At 36.1% G+C, this 23670-nt stretch overlaps 1 protein-coding gene across 1 annotated transcript in view; it reads left to right on the forward strand.

Annotated features, from left to right (window-relative positions):
• Nucleotides 1-23670, forward strand: part of LOC140163316 (uncharacterized) — a 49309-nt gene that overhangs the window by 194 nt on the left and 25445 nt on the right. The window contains exons 2-5 of the mRNA XM_072186715.1: nt 12232-12328; nt 15328-15423; nt 19467-20123; nt 21022-21117. Of these exons, the coding sequence (XP_072042816.1) occupies nt 12232-12328; nt 15328-15423; nt 19467-20123; nt 21022-21117 (946 nt within the window). The remainder of the gene's footprint in view (nt 1-12231; nt 12329-15327; nt 15424-19466; nt 20124-21021; nt 21118-23670) is intronic.

Here is a 23670-nt window from a genome sequence, read left to right on the forward strand (position 1 = left end):
TGCATTTTAATAGAAAGTTCTTTAAGTTAATAATCATAATACCCACGCATATCTGTATCACGAGACCAACTTGATTAGACCAAATCATGCTAGGCGGTAAATCTCTTTGCAAAACCTTGTTCAGCGTCAATGCCTTAACCAAAACTATCAAAACGTGGGGAAAGGAAACTTCTTATTTCCCTATAAATTTCACCATATATACTGTAGATTTAAGACGGCGTCCATTAATATAGATTTTATGTTAATTCAATTATTTTATACAGTATTAGTTTTACATTGTGGGTTGAGCTACATGCTTATTTGTATACAGTCGAATCCAACGAAAACGTTACGCAACAGCCATGACAGGTGTTTTGAGGTCTAAAATGTGAAACGATTTGGTACATGGGGGCCAAAGGAAGCATTTGTGTTACCGTAATTATACCATTATACATAGAACAGGCTATCATTTACTGAAAACGCCAAAGGTCTAGCATACTTAGTTCTAAAGTTATGAAATTTTTTGATGTCTATTTTCTGATGTATTTTATTGTTTCTTACTCCAAATTTTTACCTTTATCTCAGTTTCAAATTTGCCGCCTTTGGTAAACATGGAACAAATCGTGTCACAAATAGAAATATCTTGATCTTTCATTCCTTTCCTCCTGTAGAGTTTGTTCATTTCTCGATGTTACTTCCAAATAAACTGCAGTTTCGCAATTTGTGAAACGAATGGCGGTCAAAAAGTTCGTAGAACTCGGTATGCTACTTTGTCGCACGGTATTGAATTTGGTCTCATTTGAAAGCTTGTTCCTTCAAAACATAACTGCAAAGATATTAGATTTTTACATCACTGTATGTGGGCAGGGCACTCTTCAGAGAAAGCCTACCTCCATGAATTCACAGGTACTACCAGAAGTGAATACAGGGTCATTATGGAAATTTCTCCGGACGGCGGTGAAAACTCAAATGAAACTTAACAATGTACAGTTGCTGTAACTGGTAATGAAGTCCTTGGTATTCAACAGGGTCATTATGGAAATTTCTCCGGACGGCGGTGAAAACTCAAGTGAAACTTAACAATGTACAGTTGCTTTAACTGGCAATGAAGTTCTTGGTATTCAACAGCAATAAAATGGTTCGAGTTCAAGGATGGAATGAGCGTCCTTGAAGATCATCTAAGGTCCGAAAGACTTGCTGACGTCACCACTAATGATATACGTGCTCGAACAGTGGCATTGATAATGAATAAAGAGCCAAATAAGAAAGAAACACTGGTGAATGTGTTTTCAACATTAATCCATTAACATTGGGTATTCCAGGGTGTCTTCTAGATGGGGTCCCAGAATATTTATGTACAAAAGTGATACCAATTGACATATTCAAGTCCACACCTTCTATACACTTAGAATGAGGACCGAGGCAAGTTAGCAATCATAGAAGTATAGAAGCAATCTATATGTGGCCAAAGGTGAATGTGACTGTTCTTGGATTGTGTCCTGTCCGCTATTCTTAGTTTGTCAAGCTGCCATTCACGACAGAGGGGTCAGTTAACTAAAGTAACCACATTGTGGTTCAGGCATGGTCTCCAGTTAGTGAAACCTATTACAGAATTTTAAGTCCTACCTTCATAATATCAGGTTTGCTGTTGATCAATGCTGGTGATCCTTCAATGAAGAGTGGCTCACGGAGCTATCGGAAGACTTCCATTTTGTTGACATAGATGGTTTCAAGAAAAATTGCGACGGGTGCATTAAGGTTTGTAGTGACCATGCTCAAGAGTGAGATAGAAATAATTTGGCTAGTACATTTTCAAGTACCTTGTTCTACGAACTTATTAACCACCCCTCGTAACTAATAGACTCGGGCTCGTTTTTGTTTTAAGGGAGGGGGCTGATTTTGAAAAAGTGATATTGGTGGGGCGGATTTTGAAAATGTGGAATTTTTATTTCAAAATTTCAACCTTTATTGCCCAAAAAGGGCTAAATACAGGGTGTCCCAATAAAAACAGAATCCCCATTGCGCCCTCTTTTTCTCCTATTTCTGAAAAATTGATCAAATGTATTTTGGTATGTAAAGAATATTTAAATCGTTAGCTTTAATAATAAAAAAAGAAAGAAGAGATACCCTCTTTATAACACATAAAGGCATAAATAGCGAAGAAAAAAAGTTTAAGTTTGCAAGTATAGCAAGAGAAGTGCCATCCCATATCCATTTTGCCGACAAGTTAATGAAATTTAACCCAATCCATAGCCCATAGACCCACCAGTAAAGCCCATTCACTAAATAAAGCTCATTATTTTGATAAAGATATCATTAAGGAATACTTGATATTCACGCATGGTACATTTACTCCTTTTCAATCTTTGAAGTAGCCAAGCCTCCTCCGTGGACGGAGTGAAAAACGGAAACATTTCTTTAAAAGAGCCGATTGCAATATTTCTTTCGGTTTGTTAAAGCTAACGAATGAGGGTTTCTTTACATACCATATGTGAGTTACCTTTCAGAAACAAGAGAAAAAGAGAGCGCAATGAGGGTTCTGGTTCTGTACATCTACTTTTCGCTCGCAATACGCTCGCATGGAACTTTTTGAGCATTTGGCAGTTTTTGGACCGCCCCTCGCCCCCATGAATACGAGCCTGAATAGACTCAAATGCAATGGACATGTGTTTGTTCTAAAAGCACCGTGACTATATATTCGCGTTAATTTCATTATAAGCTTAAAACGCGTTGAAAACGCCAAATTGTAGTCAAAAATATATAATATTAGTAAATCACCAAAGCAAATGGTAACGTAGGTACAAAATGTACGTGGAAAAGAACTGCAATAACTATAACAAACTATGTGCCCAAAGAGTTGTCTTTGGCATGTTGCTTTTTTGAAATATCACCAAAAATATCAAATTTTGGAAAAACGCCCAAAAATTTAAAACAAGCACTAATTCAAAATAAATAGATATTCGCACTCGGCGGCCCAATGACTACCTGCTGCTGTGATTTGGGGTAACTCGTTGCTTCCCCTCTCCAGATACCTGTACTTCAAGTTCGTCCATACCCCACGCCTAAAACTAATTTGTAACATACATACAGCCATCCATCAACCCTATAGTCATCCGGCTGCACATACATACAGCCGGAGAAATAGTCTTTCCTTATCCAATTGGGCTATTCCAGTTGAAATCCATACACCCCTCATGGAAGAGATGTAGACTGCTGCCCTCAGTCGTCAACCGTCTGGATTGACGACTGAGAAAACTACGTGGAAAAAAAAGTGACGGATTTTGCAACAGGATTCCGGATAGAGCATGCGCAGTTGTGTCCAAATTGACCTTTTGACCGAGTTTGTTGTTTTTAGAAGTTCAGAGCGCGATCTTATCACAGCGGCGCGGTACAGCGACGCGGTACACGGGCGCCGCTAGTCAATCGCGCTACCGCGCACAACCAAAGTCGCATTGAATATTTTTCAGAAGTCCGTCATGATATGGACTGGAAGATTATCAGTCGTCACTACGAAGCATAACAAAGTACATGCGAAGTGTAGACGGCTGATTGGAATTAGTCTAGGAAGAGATGACTTTAATCTCCCACAAAGGGGTTGTAGATTTAAAATGAGGGTATTCATTCAAGTAATCCCATTTGAAATTCACGCTCCCTGTATGGGATATTAAGGTCACGTCTTCCATAGGGGGTGTATTAAAATGAAATTAACGCGAATATATAGTCACGCTGCCGTATCAAATCTCATAAAAAGGCCACGACTGCCGAGTATGTTTTTATGTTTCCCGCACGAAAGCTTTCGTCAACATACTATACTTCTTTGGAAACGTTGACCTTTGACCATTATTTGCTATGACATTGATATGTAGACTTGATTGGGTATATTAAAAGCACCCCCGTTACTGAATTGTTTAGCTGGTCAGTAGATAATCCTACAGGGATACAGTCAGCATGGTCAATAGTTTAACATGGTGTGTGAGCATGATGAAAGACCCATTATTGATTGGCGCAGATATTAAAGGCACAAGTCCTTTGCGTGCATAGCAGAAAATTGTATTAATATAATGGTTTTTTTGTAACTAAAATACTAACTGCATTCTGCATTATGTATTTATCTATTTATTTAGGCCTATGCCTATTTATTTATTTACTGATTTATTTATTTACTTATTTGGTAGATAAGTAAAAAATTAGTAATATTTCGAAACACCCGAGGTTGTACTTATTGGGTTAAAACATCGATTTCTGGGGCCAATTTGTTTATTCGCGTTTTCTTACTTACCCTGCTGTTACTGCATGTAACGAGGAATCTTGCGATTATTTCATTTTATGATCTGATTTTGCCTTTTGCCTTATTTGGATGCTAATCCTTGTCGGAAAACTGACCACATATGTTTTGAACAGCACGCCTTTTTCCATTTTTCATGCAAGGTCAGATTCGATGAGACTTGCTTCTCTATTGGTCAATTTGGTTAATTAAAGAAATATTCCACCAATCATATTTCTTCTTCTATCTTCTTCTATAGAGATACCCCCCCCCCAATTTGGTTATTAAAATTAGTCTCGTGTACGCTAGTTTATAGCCGTCCAGTGATTGACGACTATCTATAGCTTACGTCTATACGAGTGGACCTGTAAAATTGAAATACTGGAATGAGGTGGGCCAGGAATAATAGACAAAGGGATAGGCATCCCAAGTTCCGTAACCAAACCGATGTAGCCTAGGTCTAGACAACAGGCGGATTAGCGGCCACTTTGTTTCTACATGATGTTATTCACGTGTCGATATACTTACACAAATAAATAAGTTAACAGGTTTACAATTTTACAATTATATTTTGAGTATACAATATATATATTATATTCTGTAGTAAATCGATGAATCGATGTTCAGGTATTATATGCTTGATAGAATTAAACTGTCTGACCAGCTAGTATTCTCCTCCGCCGTCAGTGTGATTCCAGTCACTCCACGTACCGTGTTGCGAAGGTGGAGGAGACTTAAGCTGTATTGACGAACACGCATGCGTCAAAAATGATGTAGCCTAGGTCGAACAATAGCGTGACGTAGTTCCCGACATTGTCCCTATGAACGCTCACCCTCCTGGGTGGGCGGAGCTGACTAATTTATGAATTGTATGCTGATTGACCCGGAAGTGGGAAACAGCTGTTGGATTGTGTTTACAAATTTCACAGAGCAAATTCATGATCAATGTGCCGATCACATGGCAAGATGTCACGTTGCACATTGGAAAACCGTCCATATTATGAAGAAAGCTTTAAAAGCAGCCGGGATAAGCAGTAAAGTCATGTGCGCATATTATTTTAAATTAGACTTTACTGTTAGAATGAAGCTAAATATCTAAATATTATGCTGTCAATCAAAAATTCACAAACTTTCAAGTATGGCAAGCCATTCGATCCAAAAAGCGTTGGTGCAATTGAAAGAGATGAAATTGGCATTTTGGGGAGGAAATTTCCAATGTTATCTGGTTGACCCGATAGCTTACAATTTCTTGACCAAAAAAATATATGACCAAAAAATTTGTGGAAAAAATTATTGGGGTCTTGGAGTTTGCCCTTTCCCCCTCCCTTAAGATTAAGGTTATAAAGATCTAAAAAAAGAATGCGAGATCAAGGATTTCACGTCTAAAAGACAAAGGAAACAGGTTTAGTGTAGTTAACCTCTCACGATAGTCTAAATTAGGGTAATGTAGAGTATAGTTTGTTGTTCTCCTCTGTATGCCTTCAATTAATCGTATATTACGTTTTGATGTACCACTCCAGAGAGAGCTGGCATACTCCACATCACTTCTGACCAGTGCAGTAAAAAGTGTCCTTGTAACCCTTTCGGGAGCGTTACATCCTATTGCACGTTGTAGCCCCGCGATGGTGGTGGGGGGAGGGGGGGGGGCTTCAATATGAAATGGGTATAGGTGTTGGGCTGGCACTTTCGCAGTAAGGGGCATTCGGTGAGAGCAAAATGTAAAAAAAATATGGGGTCATTGGGTGAGAGCATGATTGTTGGCATTCGGAGAGAGCAAAATGTAAAAAATATGCGGTCATTGGGGGAGAACATGACCTGTTTTTTAAATGGAATCTTTGAGTGAGAACCGAAACAGCGTCACAGAAACCTCTAAAATCGATTTTAAATGGCTTCAAATTTCTTTGTTTTGTTTTTTCAAAATAAGTAACAATGAAAGTTGCTGTTCAAATTGAACTTGTAAGGGTCTTTGGGTGACAGATCAAATGGAAAATTAGGGGGTCTTCGGGTGACAGAGCATGGTAAAAATATGGGGTCTTTGGGTGACAGCGATGCTGAAACAAGGGGGTATTAACAGCCCTACATACGCGTCACCTCCAAAGTTGGAGTGCTCCCTGGGCTTTGGGTAAGCTAATCCTAATCCTAACTCTAACCCTAATCCCACACCTGACCCTAACCCTAATCCTAAACCTAAACTAACCATATCCCTAGTTTCGTTTACAAATACATGAATGAATACCCCCAGGTTTCCCTTTTTGTGGCTTTTTCTTTTGATCATGTTGATGTTAGTGGGGTTATCAAAAATTATCCTTACCTGATCACTCCAACTTTCATCAAAAGGTTAATTGTTTTATTTGGATTTGTTTTCCATTTTTGGAATGTGCTAAACACATTAAACACATACAGGTACAGTAACTCATTACGCTAACGCTATTACAAGGGAATCCCATAAAACATACATAAACAAACTCACAAAACATTAATAGCCATAATTAATATTAAAAGCAGTAATGCATATCAGAATTGATTTAAGTACACCGATGTTTTTTTTTTAAATGGACATCAAACACACACCACTAATTGCAACGATATCCATTCTATATTTATCATTTTTCCTAAAGTTCACACATATCAGAGTCTATGAAATTCCAAGCGATGCAACAGTACCTAATTTGCATAAATTTAAGTCAAATATGTTTAAAAACAATTTCTATGCTGTAGTTACTTGGTTAACATTGTAATCATGAGGCATATAAATTATGCGTAGGCGGTAACGGATCTCCGTGTTTCACACTATATTATGTTTATGATGTGATCGAATAACCAATTTCAAGACTGAAGTCAACGTTATAGTTATACAGAAAACCAAAATGTGAATTTCTAAAGCTTTACTGACCCGTAACATTCCACATAGTGATTTCATGATGTCTATGCCATCCAGCATTGTATGCAGTATAATGTTTAACCTTTATACTGATTTTCCCACTTGGCATAATCATCATAAGTTAGCACTTTGTCTTGGTACATTATTTAAAGTTTTCCTTTTTGCATACACCTCAAATTCAAACGATAAACATGCAAACAATAATGTCGAGGGAATGATTCTCCTCTGTGTTATTTGTCAAAAATCGACTGAATCTTATATTCATATGTTTTGCGATTGTGACAAAATCTGTCCCCTGTCATGCCTGTGGGATAATTTGAGCACTTTTATTGACATGAAATGTGGTGAAAATAGGGATTTTTCCAACTTTCGGAAAATGTTTGGCATGGATTAATTAAGCTCTAACATAATAGGGGTATTAACTTTTTGATTCTTTATCTGAAATTTTATATTTATAGATGTAGATTCCAGAAATGTAATCCAAATTTCCAGGCATTTTTAAAACTTGTGCAATCAAGCTGAAAACTGAATACAAAATTGCTGAGAGAACAGTTTGGTCAACATTTGAAGAAATTCACTTTTGATTTTGATGAAAATTGATCTTTTAAAAATTTCCCATTAAGTTGTATCAATTTTTTTCTTTTGATTTAATTATTGGTTCTTGGTATTGTATTTTTACTTTTTAATACAGGGTGTATCAAAATGATTGGTACCGGGATATGTGACATTTTCAAAAATATACCAAAAATATAAAATTGCTAATTAATATAGTTTTTGTACTATAAATAGAAAGGGGCATATGTTAACTTATTGATCTAATAATCTATTTATTTATTTATTTATTTATTGCATCATATTTACCCAGGATGGCCCGATCAGCTAAAATGCTGTTCTTACACGGGGCCCTGCATAACATTAAAAAACATACAGATACATGAGTATTATAAAAAAGCATAAACATATAAATCATAATTTAAAAGAGTATACCAATTTACAAGTACTTAAACTAATACAATGTTAAGAACAAATCATTACAAAGTATTACTAATATTGGTAACTCAACATGGCACAAAATTATAATCAAATATATTGCACAAATCCGAATCAAAAGCAAACTCATATTGAACTCATATTCTCACCACACTCAAATATCCACCACTGCACTACTCCCCACACAACATTATCGTCCTCATATTACCACTACCGCACAAACATACACACCCCACACTACTTCACCCCTCACGTAAAAAATCACACCTATACACTCTAGAGTTGATAGGTTGATGCATTTGGGAGTTATTGTCATTTAAACGAAGATCGACGTAATCATGGCTTTACTTACACAACATAAGATGAATAGGTTCACTACTTGAGCCATTTGTTGCATATATGCTCTTTAATATCTCATCTCAGTCTACATAACATAAGATTGCTTTACACATGCTTTTAGAGAGATAGTTCCTGAAGTCCCTGCCTTAAGACTCTGGCAGTGTGAGGTGAAGCCCTATCTTGAATGAACTTAACACCTGGGATAGACCCATTCGGCCTTATGTAACTGCCCATATCAAATTTTGAAACATTGCAAGTTATAGCATGTTTGCATGGAATACGCCTTGCTCTTGGAAACTGTCTTTCTCTGCACTTCTCCATAGCTTCATGTCAACATAGATCATGACTGCACTACTGAAGTGTGAAATACTGTGGAGCCATTCCAATAACTTTTTACCAGGTCTAAACTAACCTACACTGTCTACAGTCTATAGCAATTCTGCCACACCATCTACTTTGTAATCTCAATTTTTGTAAACTGCAATTAAATCACCGCCCTGGAAGGTGTTGATACACAAACTTCTTTCACCTAAATCATTCAAGGCCAATAAATATTGATTAGAACATTTATATATACTATGAATGAAGAAATAGGCAAGGAAAATATTTAACATTTCCATGATTTTCAACATATCATTCTCACAAGGTATTTGCAGTAAAATAGATCTTTGAAAATGGTGCGCTACTGATCCAGCGTTACGACGAAAAGTGTAAAAACACCTACTTTCCTTTAAAATCATGTAACTTCTGAACAGAATGTGCTATCTTTATGATCTAAAATTCTTAGAGAAGATAAAACTACTATAATTACAAATATTTAAACAATTAACCCCAAACTGGCACAAAAAATAGTAAAACAATTCGGCAAAAATGAGAAGTCGTCGGTACCAATCATTTTGATACACCCTGTAGTAATGCACGGCACTTCCTGCCATTTCCATTCATTTATGTATTTCAGAAAGCACATGGTTTTTCTTACATTTTTCCTTGTAAATTAAATGTTTTTCATGCTTTGTAATAATGTGGGTTGAATGTATTGGATGTCGTGTCTTGTCCTGTCTTGCCTTCTTGATGTGGATGTGTCTTGAGTATAAGGGATGTGAGGTGTGAGAAGTTTGTGTTTGTGTGCTGTATTTTTGTTTTGTCTTTTGTTTTGTTTTTGTTTTTTATCTGTTCAAAAAACATAACAAGAACAACAACAAAAAAACAGTACTATAATAGCTCATTCATTGTATTCACAATCTTTATAATACATTTATATGAAGCTATGTATTGAATACTGAGTAATGATTTTGCATTGAAGGGGTCTGGTGGATAGGCCATTATTTGTACACATGTTTTTCTTCCACCACCAGATCCAAGTACTGGGCAATAAACATGAAAAAAATAAATAAAAATAATTAATGTCGAAGGAACTATATTAATACCCGAGATTCTGCTGTGCATTTAGAAGAGCGTTTATTTTACGCTGACAATTCTGTTTACGATATGGAAAAAAAAAATATCAATTTAAATTTGCTGTCTTCAACAGACTGAAGTCAATCTTATACAGAAAAACAAATGTGGCTTTAACCCAAGAACAACTGAACCATATTCTGTAACACGGACTACGAAGATGGGGGTTGTTGCAACCTGCACAGTAATTTTCAATTACAAACGTCATAATATTTAGTACTAATGTATAGCTATGGGTTGCTTCGATACAGTGATAACCAAAATAAGTACAATAATTCCCCTCATACTGTTGCTATAATGTCATAATGTGAGGGTACCCATGCACATTTGGGATATTCTGGCTATGTACAAAAGTATAGGCAAAATTGATTTTCGGATAAAAAATCTACAAAAAATCATTGATTTTACTGTAGAAACATTGGTGCACGGCCCTATATGGTCATCTTTGATGGACGGTCCTACCCCGGGTAAGGGGCTGGGGTAAAAACTTTATCTCTAAAATGAGCGCAAATGATGGATCTACAAATGCGTAAACGCGAGCGTTTGTTTTATGAAGGATAAAAAATCTTAGGGTGGGGTGGTACAACCCCCTTTCGTAGGGATAAGGGCTCTGTAACCCACCTGCGTGGGACCTAAGAGCATATCAGACACAGCAAACTGCATTCTGAATTTCAAATAATTTTGATTTTTTTTTAAAATTCGCGGTATAATACAAATTCTATGCTAAATGTTTAATTTGCTCAGTATAAAAACGGCCCATAGCACATTTTTGTAAAGATTTAGATGTTCAGGTGAAAGTGCCACACTGCCCTCTATGTACCTGCCACTGAAGTTGTTGTAAAGAATCCCCTTTTATTGCTAGAAGCAAAAGAAAATACCATTTCTTATATTTCCCTGTGAATTCAATATTGCAAAAGTCACTTTTTTTAATGACATATGTGCCATGGGCCGTTTTTATATTGAGCCATTTTAACAGTCCTCCAAAATAAATGTATTGGTTTTAATTTTATTCAAGTTTTAAACCGCACCGAGAGTAAAGTTTCAAAAACAAAACTTACCTTGATAAATAAATAAACGAAATCTGTGATACTTTTGTGACATCAGCGATCGACTGCCATCCCAGCAAACACAAAACGTTTTCGACATCATTCGCAAAAGGTTATAACAGGTTGTCAGAAAACGTTTAAATGTCGGGTTATATAAAGGGTACATTAATGGTATAAAACGTTTTAATAACATTAAATAACATTTGTTGGTAATTTACTGCACAGAAAACATTTAAATGTCGGGTTATATAAAGGGTATAAAAACGTTTTAATAACATTCCAAAAACATTTTTGAAAACTTGGTACAAATCATTCTAAACAGAATGTTATTTTGGGGTTGAAAAATATTTTGCAAAAAAAATGTTTGCCCAAAATATTTACAATAACGTTTTTAAAATGTTTTTACGATCTTTATATAGCCCGACATTTAAATGTTATTAAAACGTTTTGTAAAAAACATTTTAAGAACATTTCTGTGTTTGCTGGGTGCAAATATTTTACATAATGTTATTTAAGTGTTGACAAAATATTTGGCTAAAAATGTTTGCAAAAATAGTTTACAATGACATTTCGAAAACATTTTAAAAATATTGTTGTAGTGTGTTTTCATACAAAACGTTTTAAAACGATTTCATGACCTTTATATAACCCGACATTTTAATGTTATTAAAACGTTTTTACCTAAACCAAAACCCAAAATATAACTTATTTAAAACGTTTTAAAAACGTTTTTGTGTTTGCTGGGATGCTACAGCTATGGCTATATAAAAGACTACCGGCCACGTAGTGTACATATTCTTTATAAATTCTCGTCTTCTTTTAAAAAAAATTATAGGTGCATTATCCCTGATTAAATATTTTCATGTTGGAGTGTTTGACAATATCATTCATCACAAATCGTTGAAAGGATGTTATCTAAAATCCAAAAAATGGCAGCCCCATGAAATAACTAGATGGTCATTTAAAAACAAGTTATGAACTATGTAAATGATATCTGAAAACATAGCATGATAGCAAGTAAGATTGTATGGGGTATGGGCCTTTACAGAATAGCCTCATAATAAGCACAAAGTTGCATTTTGGATTGGCATCAAAAAGTCTATAATATTATGTGCTCTATTATTTTTTTGTTTATTATTTTTTCTTAAAATGTTAACTGCTTGATTGCGTATGACTAACAAATTCTTGTTTAAAGTTGATGTCTAACATGTTGAGATATTTATTTAATAAATAGTGTGTAGGTTCTAAAGTATCAATAATTTTAACTGTTTTTATAGATGACGAAAGTCAAGACGAAAACATCTTGTGTAACCAAGATGAATTTATCCTGGGTGATTATGCTATTATGTTTGGTTACAGCTGCCCATACACAGGGTAAGTAACTATTTGACACCCTAATAATTGCCTACGTCATTATTTGTAACTTACAGGATAAATGTTATTTAACATGGCTTCTGGGTAAAATGAAGTAAATTTTTGTTAATTTTTATGAAAATAGTGAAATAAAGTTTACTTTCGAGGCATTTTTTCGGTTTGAAAATTTACAAATTCGATAGTAACGTAATTTTGGTTCCTTTGTATATGACAAACCCGTTATTCTTACATACCAGTAACTCATGGAACATTTCTCACTTAAAGCCATATTATAACATTTTCATACAAAATAGATTAGCATTTCTTTGCCATAAAATGTTAGCTTTTACTGTCAGATATATCCCCTTTTAGTTTTGAGCCGAACAACTAAGTAAAGAAAATTGGAATTTACTACCAGCGCGGATGTCGCCAATACGTATCACTCCTTCGGTCGTGTTATGGTACGATCCTTTGTTGTGTAGATCACCGTCCCGCACGCCATGTACGTACTGTGAATAATTGTGAAAAAAAAAGAATTTTGAAAAATATTGCGGGCGTCCCCCTCAGAAAATGTTATAATAATGGCTTTAAGCATAGTTAAAACCAGAGAAATTATAATTGTAAACTGTCAAACCCAACAAAATAACTGGCAAAGATAATTTCCGATTTCCTAAAACTACTACCGCCAATTTTAATGAAGATAGTCACGGGGCACGGGCGTCAAGTGGATGTCGCCTGAATACAATTACAATTCCCTAATAAAAAGGAATGGTCGCTGTCATGTAAAAAATAGTTGTTTATTATATCATTTTCTTAATGTTTAACAAATCTCTTTATGTTATGTTATGTTATCTTATTTTCAGGTTTTTTTAGTTATGTTTATACTTTCCCCAAAATGCTTTCAGTAAATAACATTTTATTGATATATTGATGTTAATATATTTGATTATTATTGATATTGATATAATAGTTTGGATTATTATTGATATTGATTTTGATATTTTGATTATTATTTATATTTATATTATTTGTTTTATTATTATTGATATGTGTAATATCTTTGATTATAATAATTGATATTTATGTTAATATTTTTGATTGTTATTGATAAGAATAGTTTTGATTATTATTGATATTGATTTTACTATTTTTGATTATTGGTCCTGTGTCAGAACTTGGAGATACCTTTGTGTTACATAGTAAAAAAATGAAATGTTTCGAACATTTTACCTACACGTCTCATTTGAAGTGGTTCATCCTCCTGAGCATTTTGACACCGTTTTTATGGAAATCGGTTAAAAAATGAGAGAGGGCGGGCAAAAACAATCACAAAGTAGGTGGGATTTAACCCCACCTCTTTTTTCCACATTTACAATCATTCTGAATAAGTATTAGTCCTCTAAATGACCTTCTGTATTTATTTACTTGGTATTGATGTCTGGGAGTTCATTTAGACATTTTTTTACTAGATTCAAATTTTTAATGGGGGGGTTAGATCAAATTTACGATACGAATCCCTCCTCCTAATCCTCCTCCTCCTAATCCTCCTCTCCTAATCCTAAACCACCCTTGGCATATTTCATGCCAAACGTCATAAGAAAATATTAAAAATGATTTTAAAACAGGTTAAAAACATGAGTAATATAGAATAAATTAGTCTCAATTTAAGACCTGATTGAATCTTCTAAGTGAAGGAATACTCAAGAGACAGTGTTTTGAAATCCAAGCTGCACATCAAAATGTAACAAAACCACCTTTTTGAGTACCCCAGTATATGACACAGGATCTATTACTGATATTTATGTTAACTTTTTAAATTATGATTGATATGTGTAATATTTTTGATTATTATTGATATTGATGTTAATATTTTTGATTATTATTGATATAGATATTAATAGTTTGGATTGTTATTGATATTGATTTTAATATTTTTGATTATTGTTGATATTGATGTTAATATTTATTTTTTGATTATTATTGATATTGATATTTTTGAGTGGATGACCAGAACGTTGTGAAGAGTGGGAACACCAAAGTGGACTATACAACCCGGATGCTTTGATGTCGGCCGCTGAGTCACGTGATAAAATAAAATAAATAAATGTTGATATTTATACAGCACCTTTCACATGTATCAAAGCGCTTTACATTTATTCCGCTGTCATTAGAACATGTCAGCTGCCATACAATGCCTAAGGTATGATCATACCTTTGGGCGGCGCTTAATGGACAATATTCCTAACAGCTCCCCATTTCACCCCTGGTGAAATGGGGAAGCGCCCAAGTGCACAACACGATGGCACCGCCGGGGCTCGTACTCGCAACACTCCGATTGCGAGGTAGAGCATGTACCGCTTCGCCACCGTGCCCGCATCATCATCGCCGCAATCCACCGCGTCATGTCAGCTGCCGTTCCTTCCCGCAAGCAAACCCGCTGCCAGCCGTCTGACCTCGTTGCTTGTTGTCAGGCTCCGTCGAGACATCGTCACTCGACGCCCAGACAACGTCCGGTTTTGGTCGCTAGTCTCCGTTTTCCCCAGCAGCCTCTTGTCCCTTGCCGCCGTGTTGTCGCTGAAGGTCGTTCCCACTCGTCAGCGAAACTTGTTTTTCCTCTTTTTGTCGTCGCTTTGCCGTCAACATTTTGTGATTTTCACGTTCGTCACCTTTCGTTGGTTATCGTCCGTCATAGTGTGACCGGACCTTTAGCTCCTTTAAAGATATTTTCAATGGCAGCCATCTAGGATCATGCATGAGGTTCCACCAAACAAACCATGGGTTTTGAGGTGTTATATTTTTGTTGTATGTCAACAAAATCGCTTACATTTTCAGGATGATCTTATTTCATGTTGTTATAAGCAAATATATTGCTCCAGATAACTCTTGTTAATAAATACATTAAGATAAAGTACCTTAAAGTTGCACTTTCTGTTATTGTTCCTTTTTGACTTTTTGAAATTGTTACATTTAATGGCTGTACATTTAATTTGTTTTGCAACAATTCTTTTTATTTGCGACAGACTGTGGAGCTGGTTGTGGTAATGGTGGGGTCTGTGTAGGGGATCATCTGTGTGTCTGTCCTGAGGGGTTTACTGGTAACCTGTGCCACATAAACGGTAAATAAAACGTATTTGATCATTTCAGTGTCCTCACTCGTAGTAGGAGACCGTCCTGTAGAGTTCGTGACCAACTCATAGAACAAAGATTTGAAAGTTATTTTGGAATCTTTGATTGATTCTGAATCAATTTAGCTTGGGCTCAACTCCTGAAACTTCCGGGCATTCCGGGGAGTGGTCAATCAAGGTTACATGGGGGTCAAATTTTCAGAATGCTCCAATTATATTAAGTAATATATCAAATTACTCGTGTGGTCATAAGGATTCCAAAAATGTATAGTTTGTTATGTGTCAGACCTTTCAAGAGGGCGGTATGACGGAAAATGTTCATAGGTCAACGACCTTTTTGAATTCTGACCATAGTAAACAACGTCCGATTTTGGTGATTTTGGTGTCTAATTATATGTTTTCTTGCATGAGAAATACAACTACGCAAATTAAAAAACTATACAAGGAACCGATGACCCTCTTTTGCAACATGGCTGCCAAAAGCCTCCATATTGTAATTAGGAGGTCATAGGTTCCTTATACATTTTTCGTTATAGTGCCCTCTTGAAAGGTCTGACACATAACAAACTATACATTTCTGGAGTTCTCATGACCACACGAGTAATGTGATATATTACTTAACATAATTGGAGCATTCTGAAAATTTGACCCCCATGTAACCTTGATTGACCACTCCCCGGAATGCCCGGAAGTTTCAGGAGTTGAGCCCAAGCTAAATTGACTGCCCGGAAGTTTCAGGAGGTGAGCCCAAGCTAAATTGATTCAGAATCAATCAAAGATCCCAAAATAACTTTCAAATCTTTGTTCTATGAGTTGGTCACAAACTCTACAGGACGGTCTTCTACTATCGACTGACCTTAATCTTGATAATCTGAAAAATAATAGCTTTACTGTATAGAAAGGATACTGACCCTAATTTGGGAAAGTCCAATTAGACAGTTTCTTCACACTTTTAAACTATGTTAATTTATTATAGGCCTTACTACCAGGTTAAATGTTGAATGTTACATCCTTTCCACAGTTCTACATTATTTATGTATTCTCATTATTTTTATTGTTCTGATTGGGATCAGCAGGATGATTGTCCTTAATAAAACTTTGCTTTAATGTAGACCTACCTTACATGTCCTATATTAATAATTATCTGCCTGTCTCCCTATTAAATTGCTAGATATATTTTTGAACTTCATGGGAGTTTTGTTTTCATGCACAGTTTATTTATGCAATATTATTGATGACTATATTCATAGTGTTAACTCTTTCTGCAATGTACGATTATTCAAAACAAAACCTGAGTACTACACCGTGCTACCGTGCCCAAATAGAATATCTGTCATTTCCAGTAATAATGCTATTTAGGGCTCGGATTTTTGTCATTGAACAGTCCTCAAAGTAAACTTTATAAATTTAATGATATACTTAAAGTGTATGTAGCTGTGATGAAAAGCCGATCATCAATTGAAAATTTTGTTTGACCTTTCATATTGAAGATTTACATTTTTCCCCAAAACACCTAAATTTTTTTGGTGTTTGGGGAAAATCCATATCTTCAATACGAAAGGTCAAAATGTTTATATGATGGACGGCTTTTCATCCCAGCTACATACACTTAAAAAGTACATATCATTACATTTATACAATTTACTTCGAGGACTGTTAAATTTTAAAAATATCAATTTTTAATCATTTGCCATAAAATGTGCATTATATCGCGAATTAAAAATGCCATTCGTGTATGAAGTGCTATGAGGTCCCACAAAAACACTGTGTAAAGGTGGGTGACCCACCCCTGAAGTTGACTGTCGGCTGTGCATTTCTCTTTCCATTTACAGTTTTTATTATTAGTTTTTTTTTCAAAAACTCATTATTAGTAGGACCATAATCCAGAAATAATTATCATTCATATTTAATGTGAAAATTTAAATCTGCATTATGCAATTAAGTAAATTCATACAATATTTAAAGATATCCGCACCCCCACCCTCATCCCCGGCCCTTTCTAAGGAAGTAGAAATAATAAAGCAAAGGATTTTAGTTAGTCCAAGTACTCAGTACGCTAATTGACGACACTAGCCAATCAACAACATTTTAACTTGACATGCATTATGTAAAGGGGCTCCTATAACTTACATAGAAAATAGTCCCATCTTTTGTTGTATTTGAGCCAATCCCTATTCATTTGCATGGGTTTTTGAACCCATATTCTGATCAAGATTACTCAATAATGTGCAAACTACGTATGTGGGATAGGGTGACTTGGATTTGAATATATATATATGCTACCTTTTGATAAATTTGAGAGTGAAAGATACAAATTCTGGAGTGAAAGATACATGTCTTCATCCCATAATTTACGAGGTTGATGACTACTTCATACTCCCTCGAATAGTGCATGACGAGATACAGGTGAAAGGTATATATAAACATTACCGTATCTCGATTTGAAATTACTTCGTATTCTAGGTCGGTAGACACGAGTAGGGTTTAATCATCACCTAGCGAAGTCCGTTTCAGAGGTTTGAGCTTTCAAAACTCTATCGAGACCATATTCAGAGCAACTAAAGAAACGAGATGACGCGCCTTATACACCCGCGGAACTGTCGAAGTGATTGACAGGACGTGTCATAAAGGGAACTTTCCGTATGGAGAACAAACAGGTGTTAATTAACTTGGTCAGGGGTCCTTTTAAATAACCTATGCCATTCAGAAGGAATTTACACTCCTTTGTTCCTATTGAAATTGTTTGGAGTCGAGTGGATATCAGACCACTTCGTATTCATGTTTAAAATATTGTTTTGACACAAATGTTCAGCGACTGCTGATTTTGGTGTGGTGCCAGAATCAGTGTCTCAGCTTCAAAGTTTTGGCAGTTTCACAAATGTACACTTTTTCAAAAGATCCACAAGTTATGGAATAGGTTGTTCCTGGCTGGAGATCCTTGGAAATAGGGTCCCTAAAGTGTACACGTTCCTTGTCGTCTTGCAGTATACACCTTCGTCTTGCAGTATACACGAAGGTGTTTCTTCTGAAGTACTTTGCGTATAACTTAGAGGTCCTAGCTACATATGGCAAGCTGATATATAGATGCATTAGGCGTAGGTTCATCAGTCGTGGGCGGTTGGGATGTAAAGTCATGAAAAAACTTAGAAGCGTACTTGTTTAGCTTCAAAGCTTATTGGATGTGAGTCTTTTCATGTTGTTAATCCTCAATGGTTGACGAAACATTGTCAGCTCGGGTTGGGGGATTCTGGATGATAGGAGTAAACGTTAAGGTACTGTTCAGTGTGGATTTTCAACCTGTAGTAGCAAGCAAAAGATCAGACTTTCTCTTAACGAGGATGTCAAGAAAAGCAAGCTGGTCATTGGTCACCTCCTCATAAGTGAACTGGATAACTTCCTTACGAAGATTGTTGAGGTAGGTAAGCAAAGACTCTACGTGATCGCATTTGATAATACAGAATGTGTAGTTCACATAAGGTTTCCAAATTCGAGGTCGATTAGGGATGGTCAAAAGAGATTCTTGCTCATAGAACTCCATGAACAGGTCGGCCACTGGTGGGGAAAGGAAGATCCCACCGTTAGGCCATTAGTGTGAAGGTATATGTCTTATTCAAACATGAAATAAGCTTTGTTCAAACAAAACTCCAACATACGTCTATTTTCAGAAAAATAGACATTATGTCCTGTTGAGTAGTGCATATCATCTCTTTTCTTCAGTTCCTCTAAAGATGGCACATTATTGAGTTCCGAAAGCTCGATCCTCAGAAATGGAATTCTCTATGCCATTATTAAACCCTATTCATTACCTTATCACAAATCTCCATTGTTCACCTTCATTATTTTCGGTTTCCGTTGTTCATTCCTTTTGTTATTTATTGTTTTAGCTGGTTAGATACGCCTTCATTAAATTTTACGATTATACAGAAACATTAAACCCTTGATGAAAAATTACTGCACACACTTTCTTTGTGTGTTTAAAACATACCATACTTTTCAATATGATTGTAAAGCAATATTTAATTTTTAATTTTTAGACATGGACGGTGATGGAATATCAGATGGTGAGGACAACTGTCCATCAAAACCAAATGATGATCAAAGCGATATAGATGGCGACGGTGAGGGAGATGCTTGTGACAATGACATCGACGGCGACGGAGTAGAAAATATGAACGACACTTGCTCTTCCACATCAAACGCAAATCAAATCGACACAGAAGGCGACGGCATCGGTGATTCTTGTGATGATGATATTGATGGAGACGGGGTTTTGAATATTTGTGATAATTGTGTTAAAGTGCCCAACGAAGACCAGGAGGACACCGATAGTGACGGCCTAGGCAATCTATGTGATGCAGATAACGATGGTGATGGAATAGCGGATGAGTTTGACAACTGTCCAGAAGTACCAAATGATGATCAAATAGACACCGATGACGACGGTGAAGGCGATGCATGTGACCCTGATATCGATGGCGACGGAGTAGAAAATGCCAACGACACGTGCCCTTTCACATTCCAGGAATATCAAAACGACACAGATGGTGATGGAATCGGTGATGCTTGTGATGATGATATAGATAATGATGGGATTTTGAATGAGTGTGACAATTGTGTTAAAGTGGTCAATAAAGATCAGTTGGACACCGATAGTGACGGCCTAGGCAATCTATGCGACACTGCACCACCAGGTAAAATCTCTTATATCGTTTTTAGAATTCAGTTTATTCATAATCTCATGCGCCTCCAGCTGCTGCTAGGCAGGGGACAAAATATGCAGTGCACCATGGGAACATTTCGACATTCAAAGCCCGCGTAATACGAATACAACAATTTAATGTTTAAACAGTTAGAACGGTAGTCACCAATTTCTTTTGTTATGCCCTAAAAGTCGATCGATACATGTTAAAATCAGCACAATTTAGAAATACACTTTTTTGCTATGAAAGTAATTTTCTCGGTCAAATATAAAACAATATTTTTCCCTTCAGAAATGGCAGTTAAAAACATAGTGCTTGGATATACATTTAAAAAAAAGAGCAAATTATGCACTTCTGACCACCATGTCCATTTCAGATAATGCTACTCATCATGGCTTCCATGCACACAGAGTCTATTGCTCAGTGTAGTAAAGATAACCTTTGAGTTGGAGCAAATTTCCTCAAAATGACTAGTGATTAATGTTACCAAACTTATGTCATGATGAAATATAATAATTTTTGAAAAATATAATGTGCTGATCTTGAAAGATTGAACAATGTTTATGACTAGCACTATTCATTTTAAATAAAGCACTTATTGTTTAGCTCCTTATGGAGTTATTTTCAATGGCAGCCATTTATGATCATGCATGAGGTTCCACCAAACAAACCATGGGGTTTGAGGTGTTATATGTTTGTTGTATGTCAACAAAATCGCTTACATTTCAGGATGATCTTAATTCATGTTGTTATAAGCAAATATATTGCTCCAGATAACTCTTGTTAATAAATACATTAAGATAAAGTACCTTAAAGTTGCACTTTCTGTTATTGTTCCTTTTTGAAATTGTTTAATTACCTTTTCAACAATTCTTTTTATTTGCGACAGACTGTGGAGCTGGTTGTGGTAATGGCGGGGTCTGTGTAGGGGATGATCTGTGTGTCTGTCCTGAGGGGTTTACTGGTAACCTGTGCCACATAAACGGTAAATGAAACGTATTTTATCATTCCAGTGGAACAAACATTTATTTTGTCCTCATTCGACTGACCTTAATCTTGATAATTTGAAAAAACATATTTACTGCACAGAAAGAATACTGACCCTAATGTGGGAAAGTCCAATTAGACAGTTTCATCACACACAAAAAAACTATTTTAAAAACAGGAATGAGTAACAGGAATAAGCGAAAAGGGGAATTAGATTTATTTCTTGTGACCTCACTTTGGGGAGCACAAATGGTACCCATGACCAATAGTAAAGCAACATCCAAGAGGTTTGTGTGTAGTACACTCAGTGTGTATTAAATTAGCATGGACTGACCTGTTTATGAATTAAGCCGCCAATTTGGACTCAAGTACCCTGTGTAGTGGCCCCTAGATCTATTTTGAACATCATGTTTCAATGAGCATATCGAGCAAAAGATCAGGCTCTTCCTTACGAAGATCAGTTGTTTTTTGTCTGTTTGGTTTTGTTTGTCTGCTCCAGGTTATCCTTGTTGTTTTTGCAGGTTTAGCCTTTGTGAGCCTTGGAACTGGTAATTTTTGGCTATCGAACTTTGCCTACTTCCTATGCCTACATTTGCTGGTTTTGTCCCCCCCCTGCATATTGCCTAGTCTGTAATTTACGTGTTTTCCCACATCAAGTTGGTGTACCTTGCTTGTTTTCTTACCTTAAAGTTGCACTTTATGTTATTGTTCCTTTTTGGACTTTTTGAAATTGTTTAATTACCTTTAATGGCTGTACAATTAATTTGTTTTGCAACAATTCTTTTTATTTGCGACAGACTGTGGAGCTGGTTGTGGTAATGGTGGGGTCTGTGTAGGGGATCATCTGTGTGTCTGTCCTGAGGGGTTTACTGGTAACCTGTGCCACATAAACGGTAAATAAAACGTATTTTATCATTTCAGTGTAACAAACATTATTATTTTGTCCTCACTCGTAGTAGGAGACCATCCTGTAGAGTTCGTGACCAACTCATAGAACAAAGATTTGAAAGTTATTTTGGAATCTTTGATTGATTCTGAATCAATTTAGATTGGGCTCACCTCCTGAAACTTCCGGGCATTCCGGGGAGTGGTCAATCAAGGTTACATGGGGGGGGGGGTCAAATTTTCAGAATGCTCCAATTATGTTAAGTAATATATCAAATTACTCGTGTGGTCATGAGGATTCCAAAAATGTATAGTTTGTTATGTGTCAGACCTTTCAAGAGGGCGCTATGACGGAAAATGTTCATAGGTCAACGACCTTTTTGAATTCTGACCATAGTAAACAACGTCCGATTTTGGTGATTTTGGTGTCTAATTATATGTTTTCTTGCATGAGAAATACAACTAAGCAAATTAAAAAACTATACAAGGAACCGATGACCCTCTTTTGCAACATGGCTGCCAAAAGCATCCATATTGTAATTAGGAGGTCATCGGTTCCTTATACATTTTTCGTTATAGTGCCCATTATTAGTTTTTTTTCCAAAAACTCATTATTAGTAGGACCATAATCCAGAAATAATTATAATTCATATTTAATGTGAAAATCTAAATCTGCATTATGCAATTAAGTAAATTCATACAATATTAAAAGATATCCGCACCCCCACCCTCATCCCCGGCCCTTTCTAAGGAAATAGAAATAATAAAGCAAAGGATTTTAGTTAGTCCAAGTACTCAGCACGCTAATTGGCGACACTAGCCAATCAACAACATTTTAACTGGACATGCATTATGTAAAAGGCTCTAATAACTTACATAGAAAATAGTGCCTCTTTTGTTGTATTTGAGCCAATCCCTATTCATTTGCATGGGTTTTTGAACCCAGCTTCTGATCAAGATTACTCATTAATGTGCAAACTACGTATGTGGGATAGGGTGGATTTGGATTTGAATATATATATGCTACCTTTTGATAAATTTGAGGTCCTGTCCAGAGGGGTCGGGGACCACTGGAGTGAAAGATACATGTCCTCATCCCATAATCTAGAGGTTGATGACTACTTCATATACTCCCTCGAATAGTGCATGCCGAGATACAAATGAAAGGTATATATAAACATTACCGTATCTCGATTTGAAATTACTTGGTATTCTAGGGCGGTAGACACGAGTAGGGTTTAATCATCACCTAGAGAAGTCCGTTTTAGAGGTTTTAGCTCTCAAAACTCGAGACCATCTTCAGAGCAACTAAAGAAACGAGATGATGCGCCTTATATACGCACGCGGAACTGTCGAAGTGATTGACAGGAAGTGTCAATTAGGAAACTTTCCGTATGGAGAACAAACGGGTTAAGCAACTTGGTCAGGGGTACTTTTAAATAACCTATGCCATTCAGAAGGAATTTACATTCCTTTGTTCCTATTGAAATTGTTTGCAGTCGAGTGGATATGCCAAGCTTCCAAAAACTTCCTTTCAGACCACTTGGTATTCATGTCCAAAACATCGTTTTGACACACATGTTCAGCGACTGCTGATTTGGGTGTAGTGCCAGAATCAGTGTATCTGCTTCAAAGTTCTGACAGTTTCACAAATATGCACTTGTTC

This window comes from Amphiura filiformis, chromosome 10, assembly GCF_039555335.1.
Source record: "Amphiura filiformis chromosome 10, Afil_fr2py, whole genome shotgun sequence".
Classification (NCBI taxonomy): Eukaryota; Metazoa; Echinodermata; class Ophiuroidea; order Amphilepidida; family Amphiuridae; genus Amphiura; species Amphiura filiformis.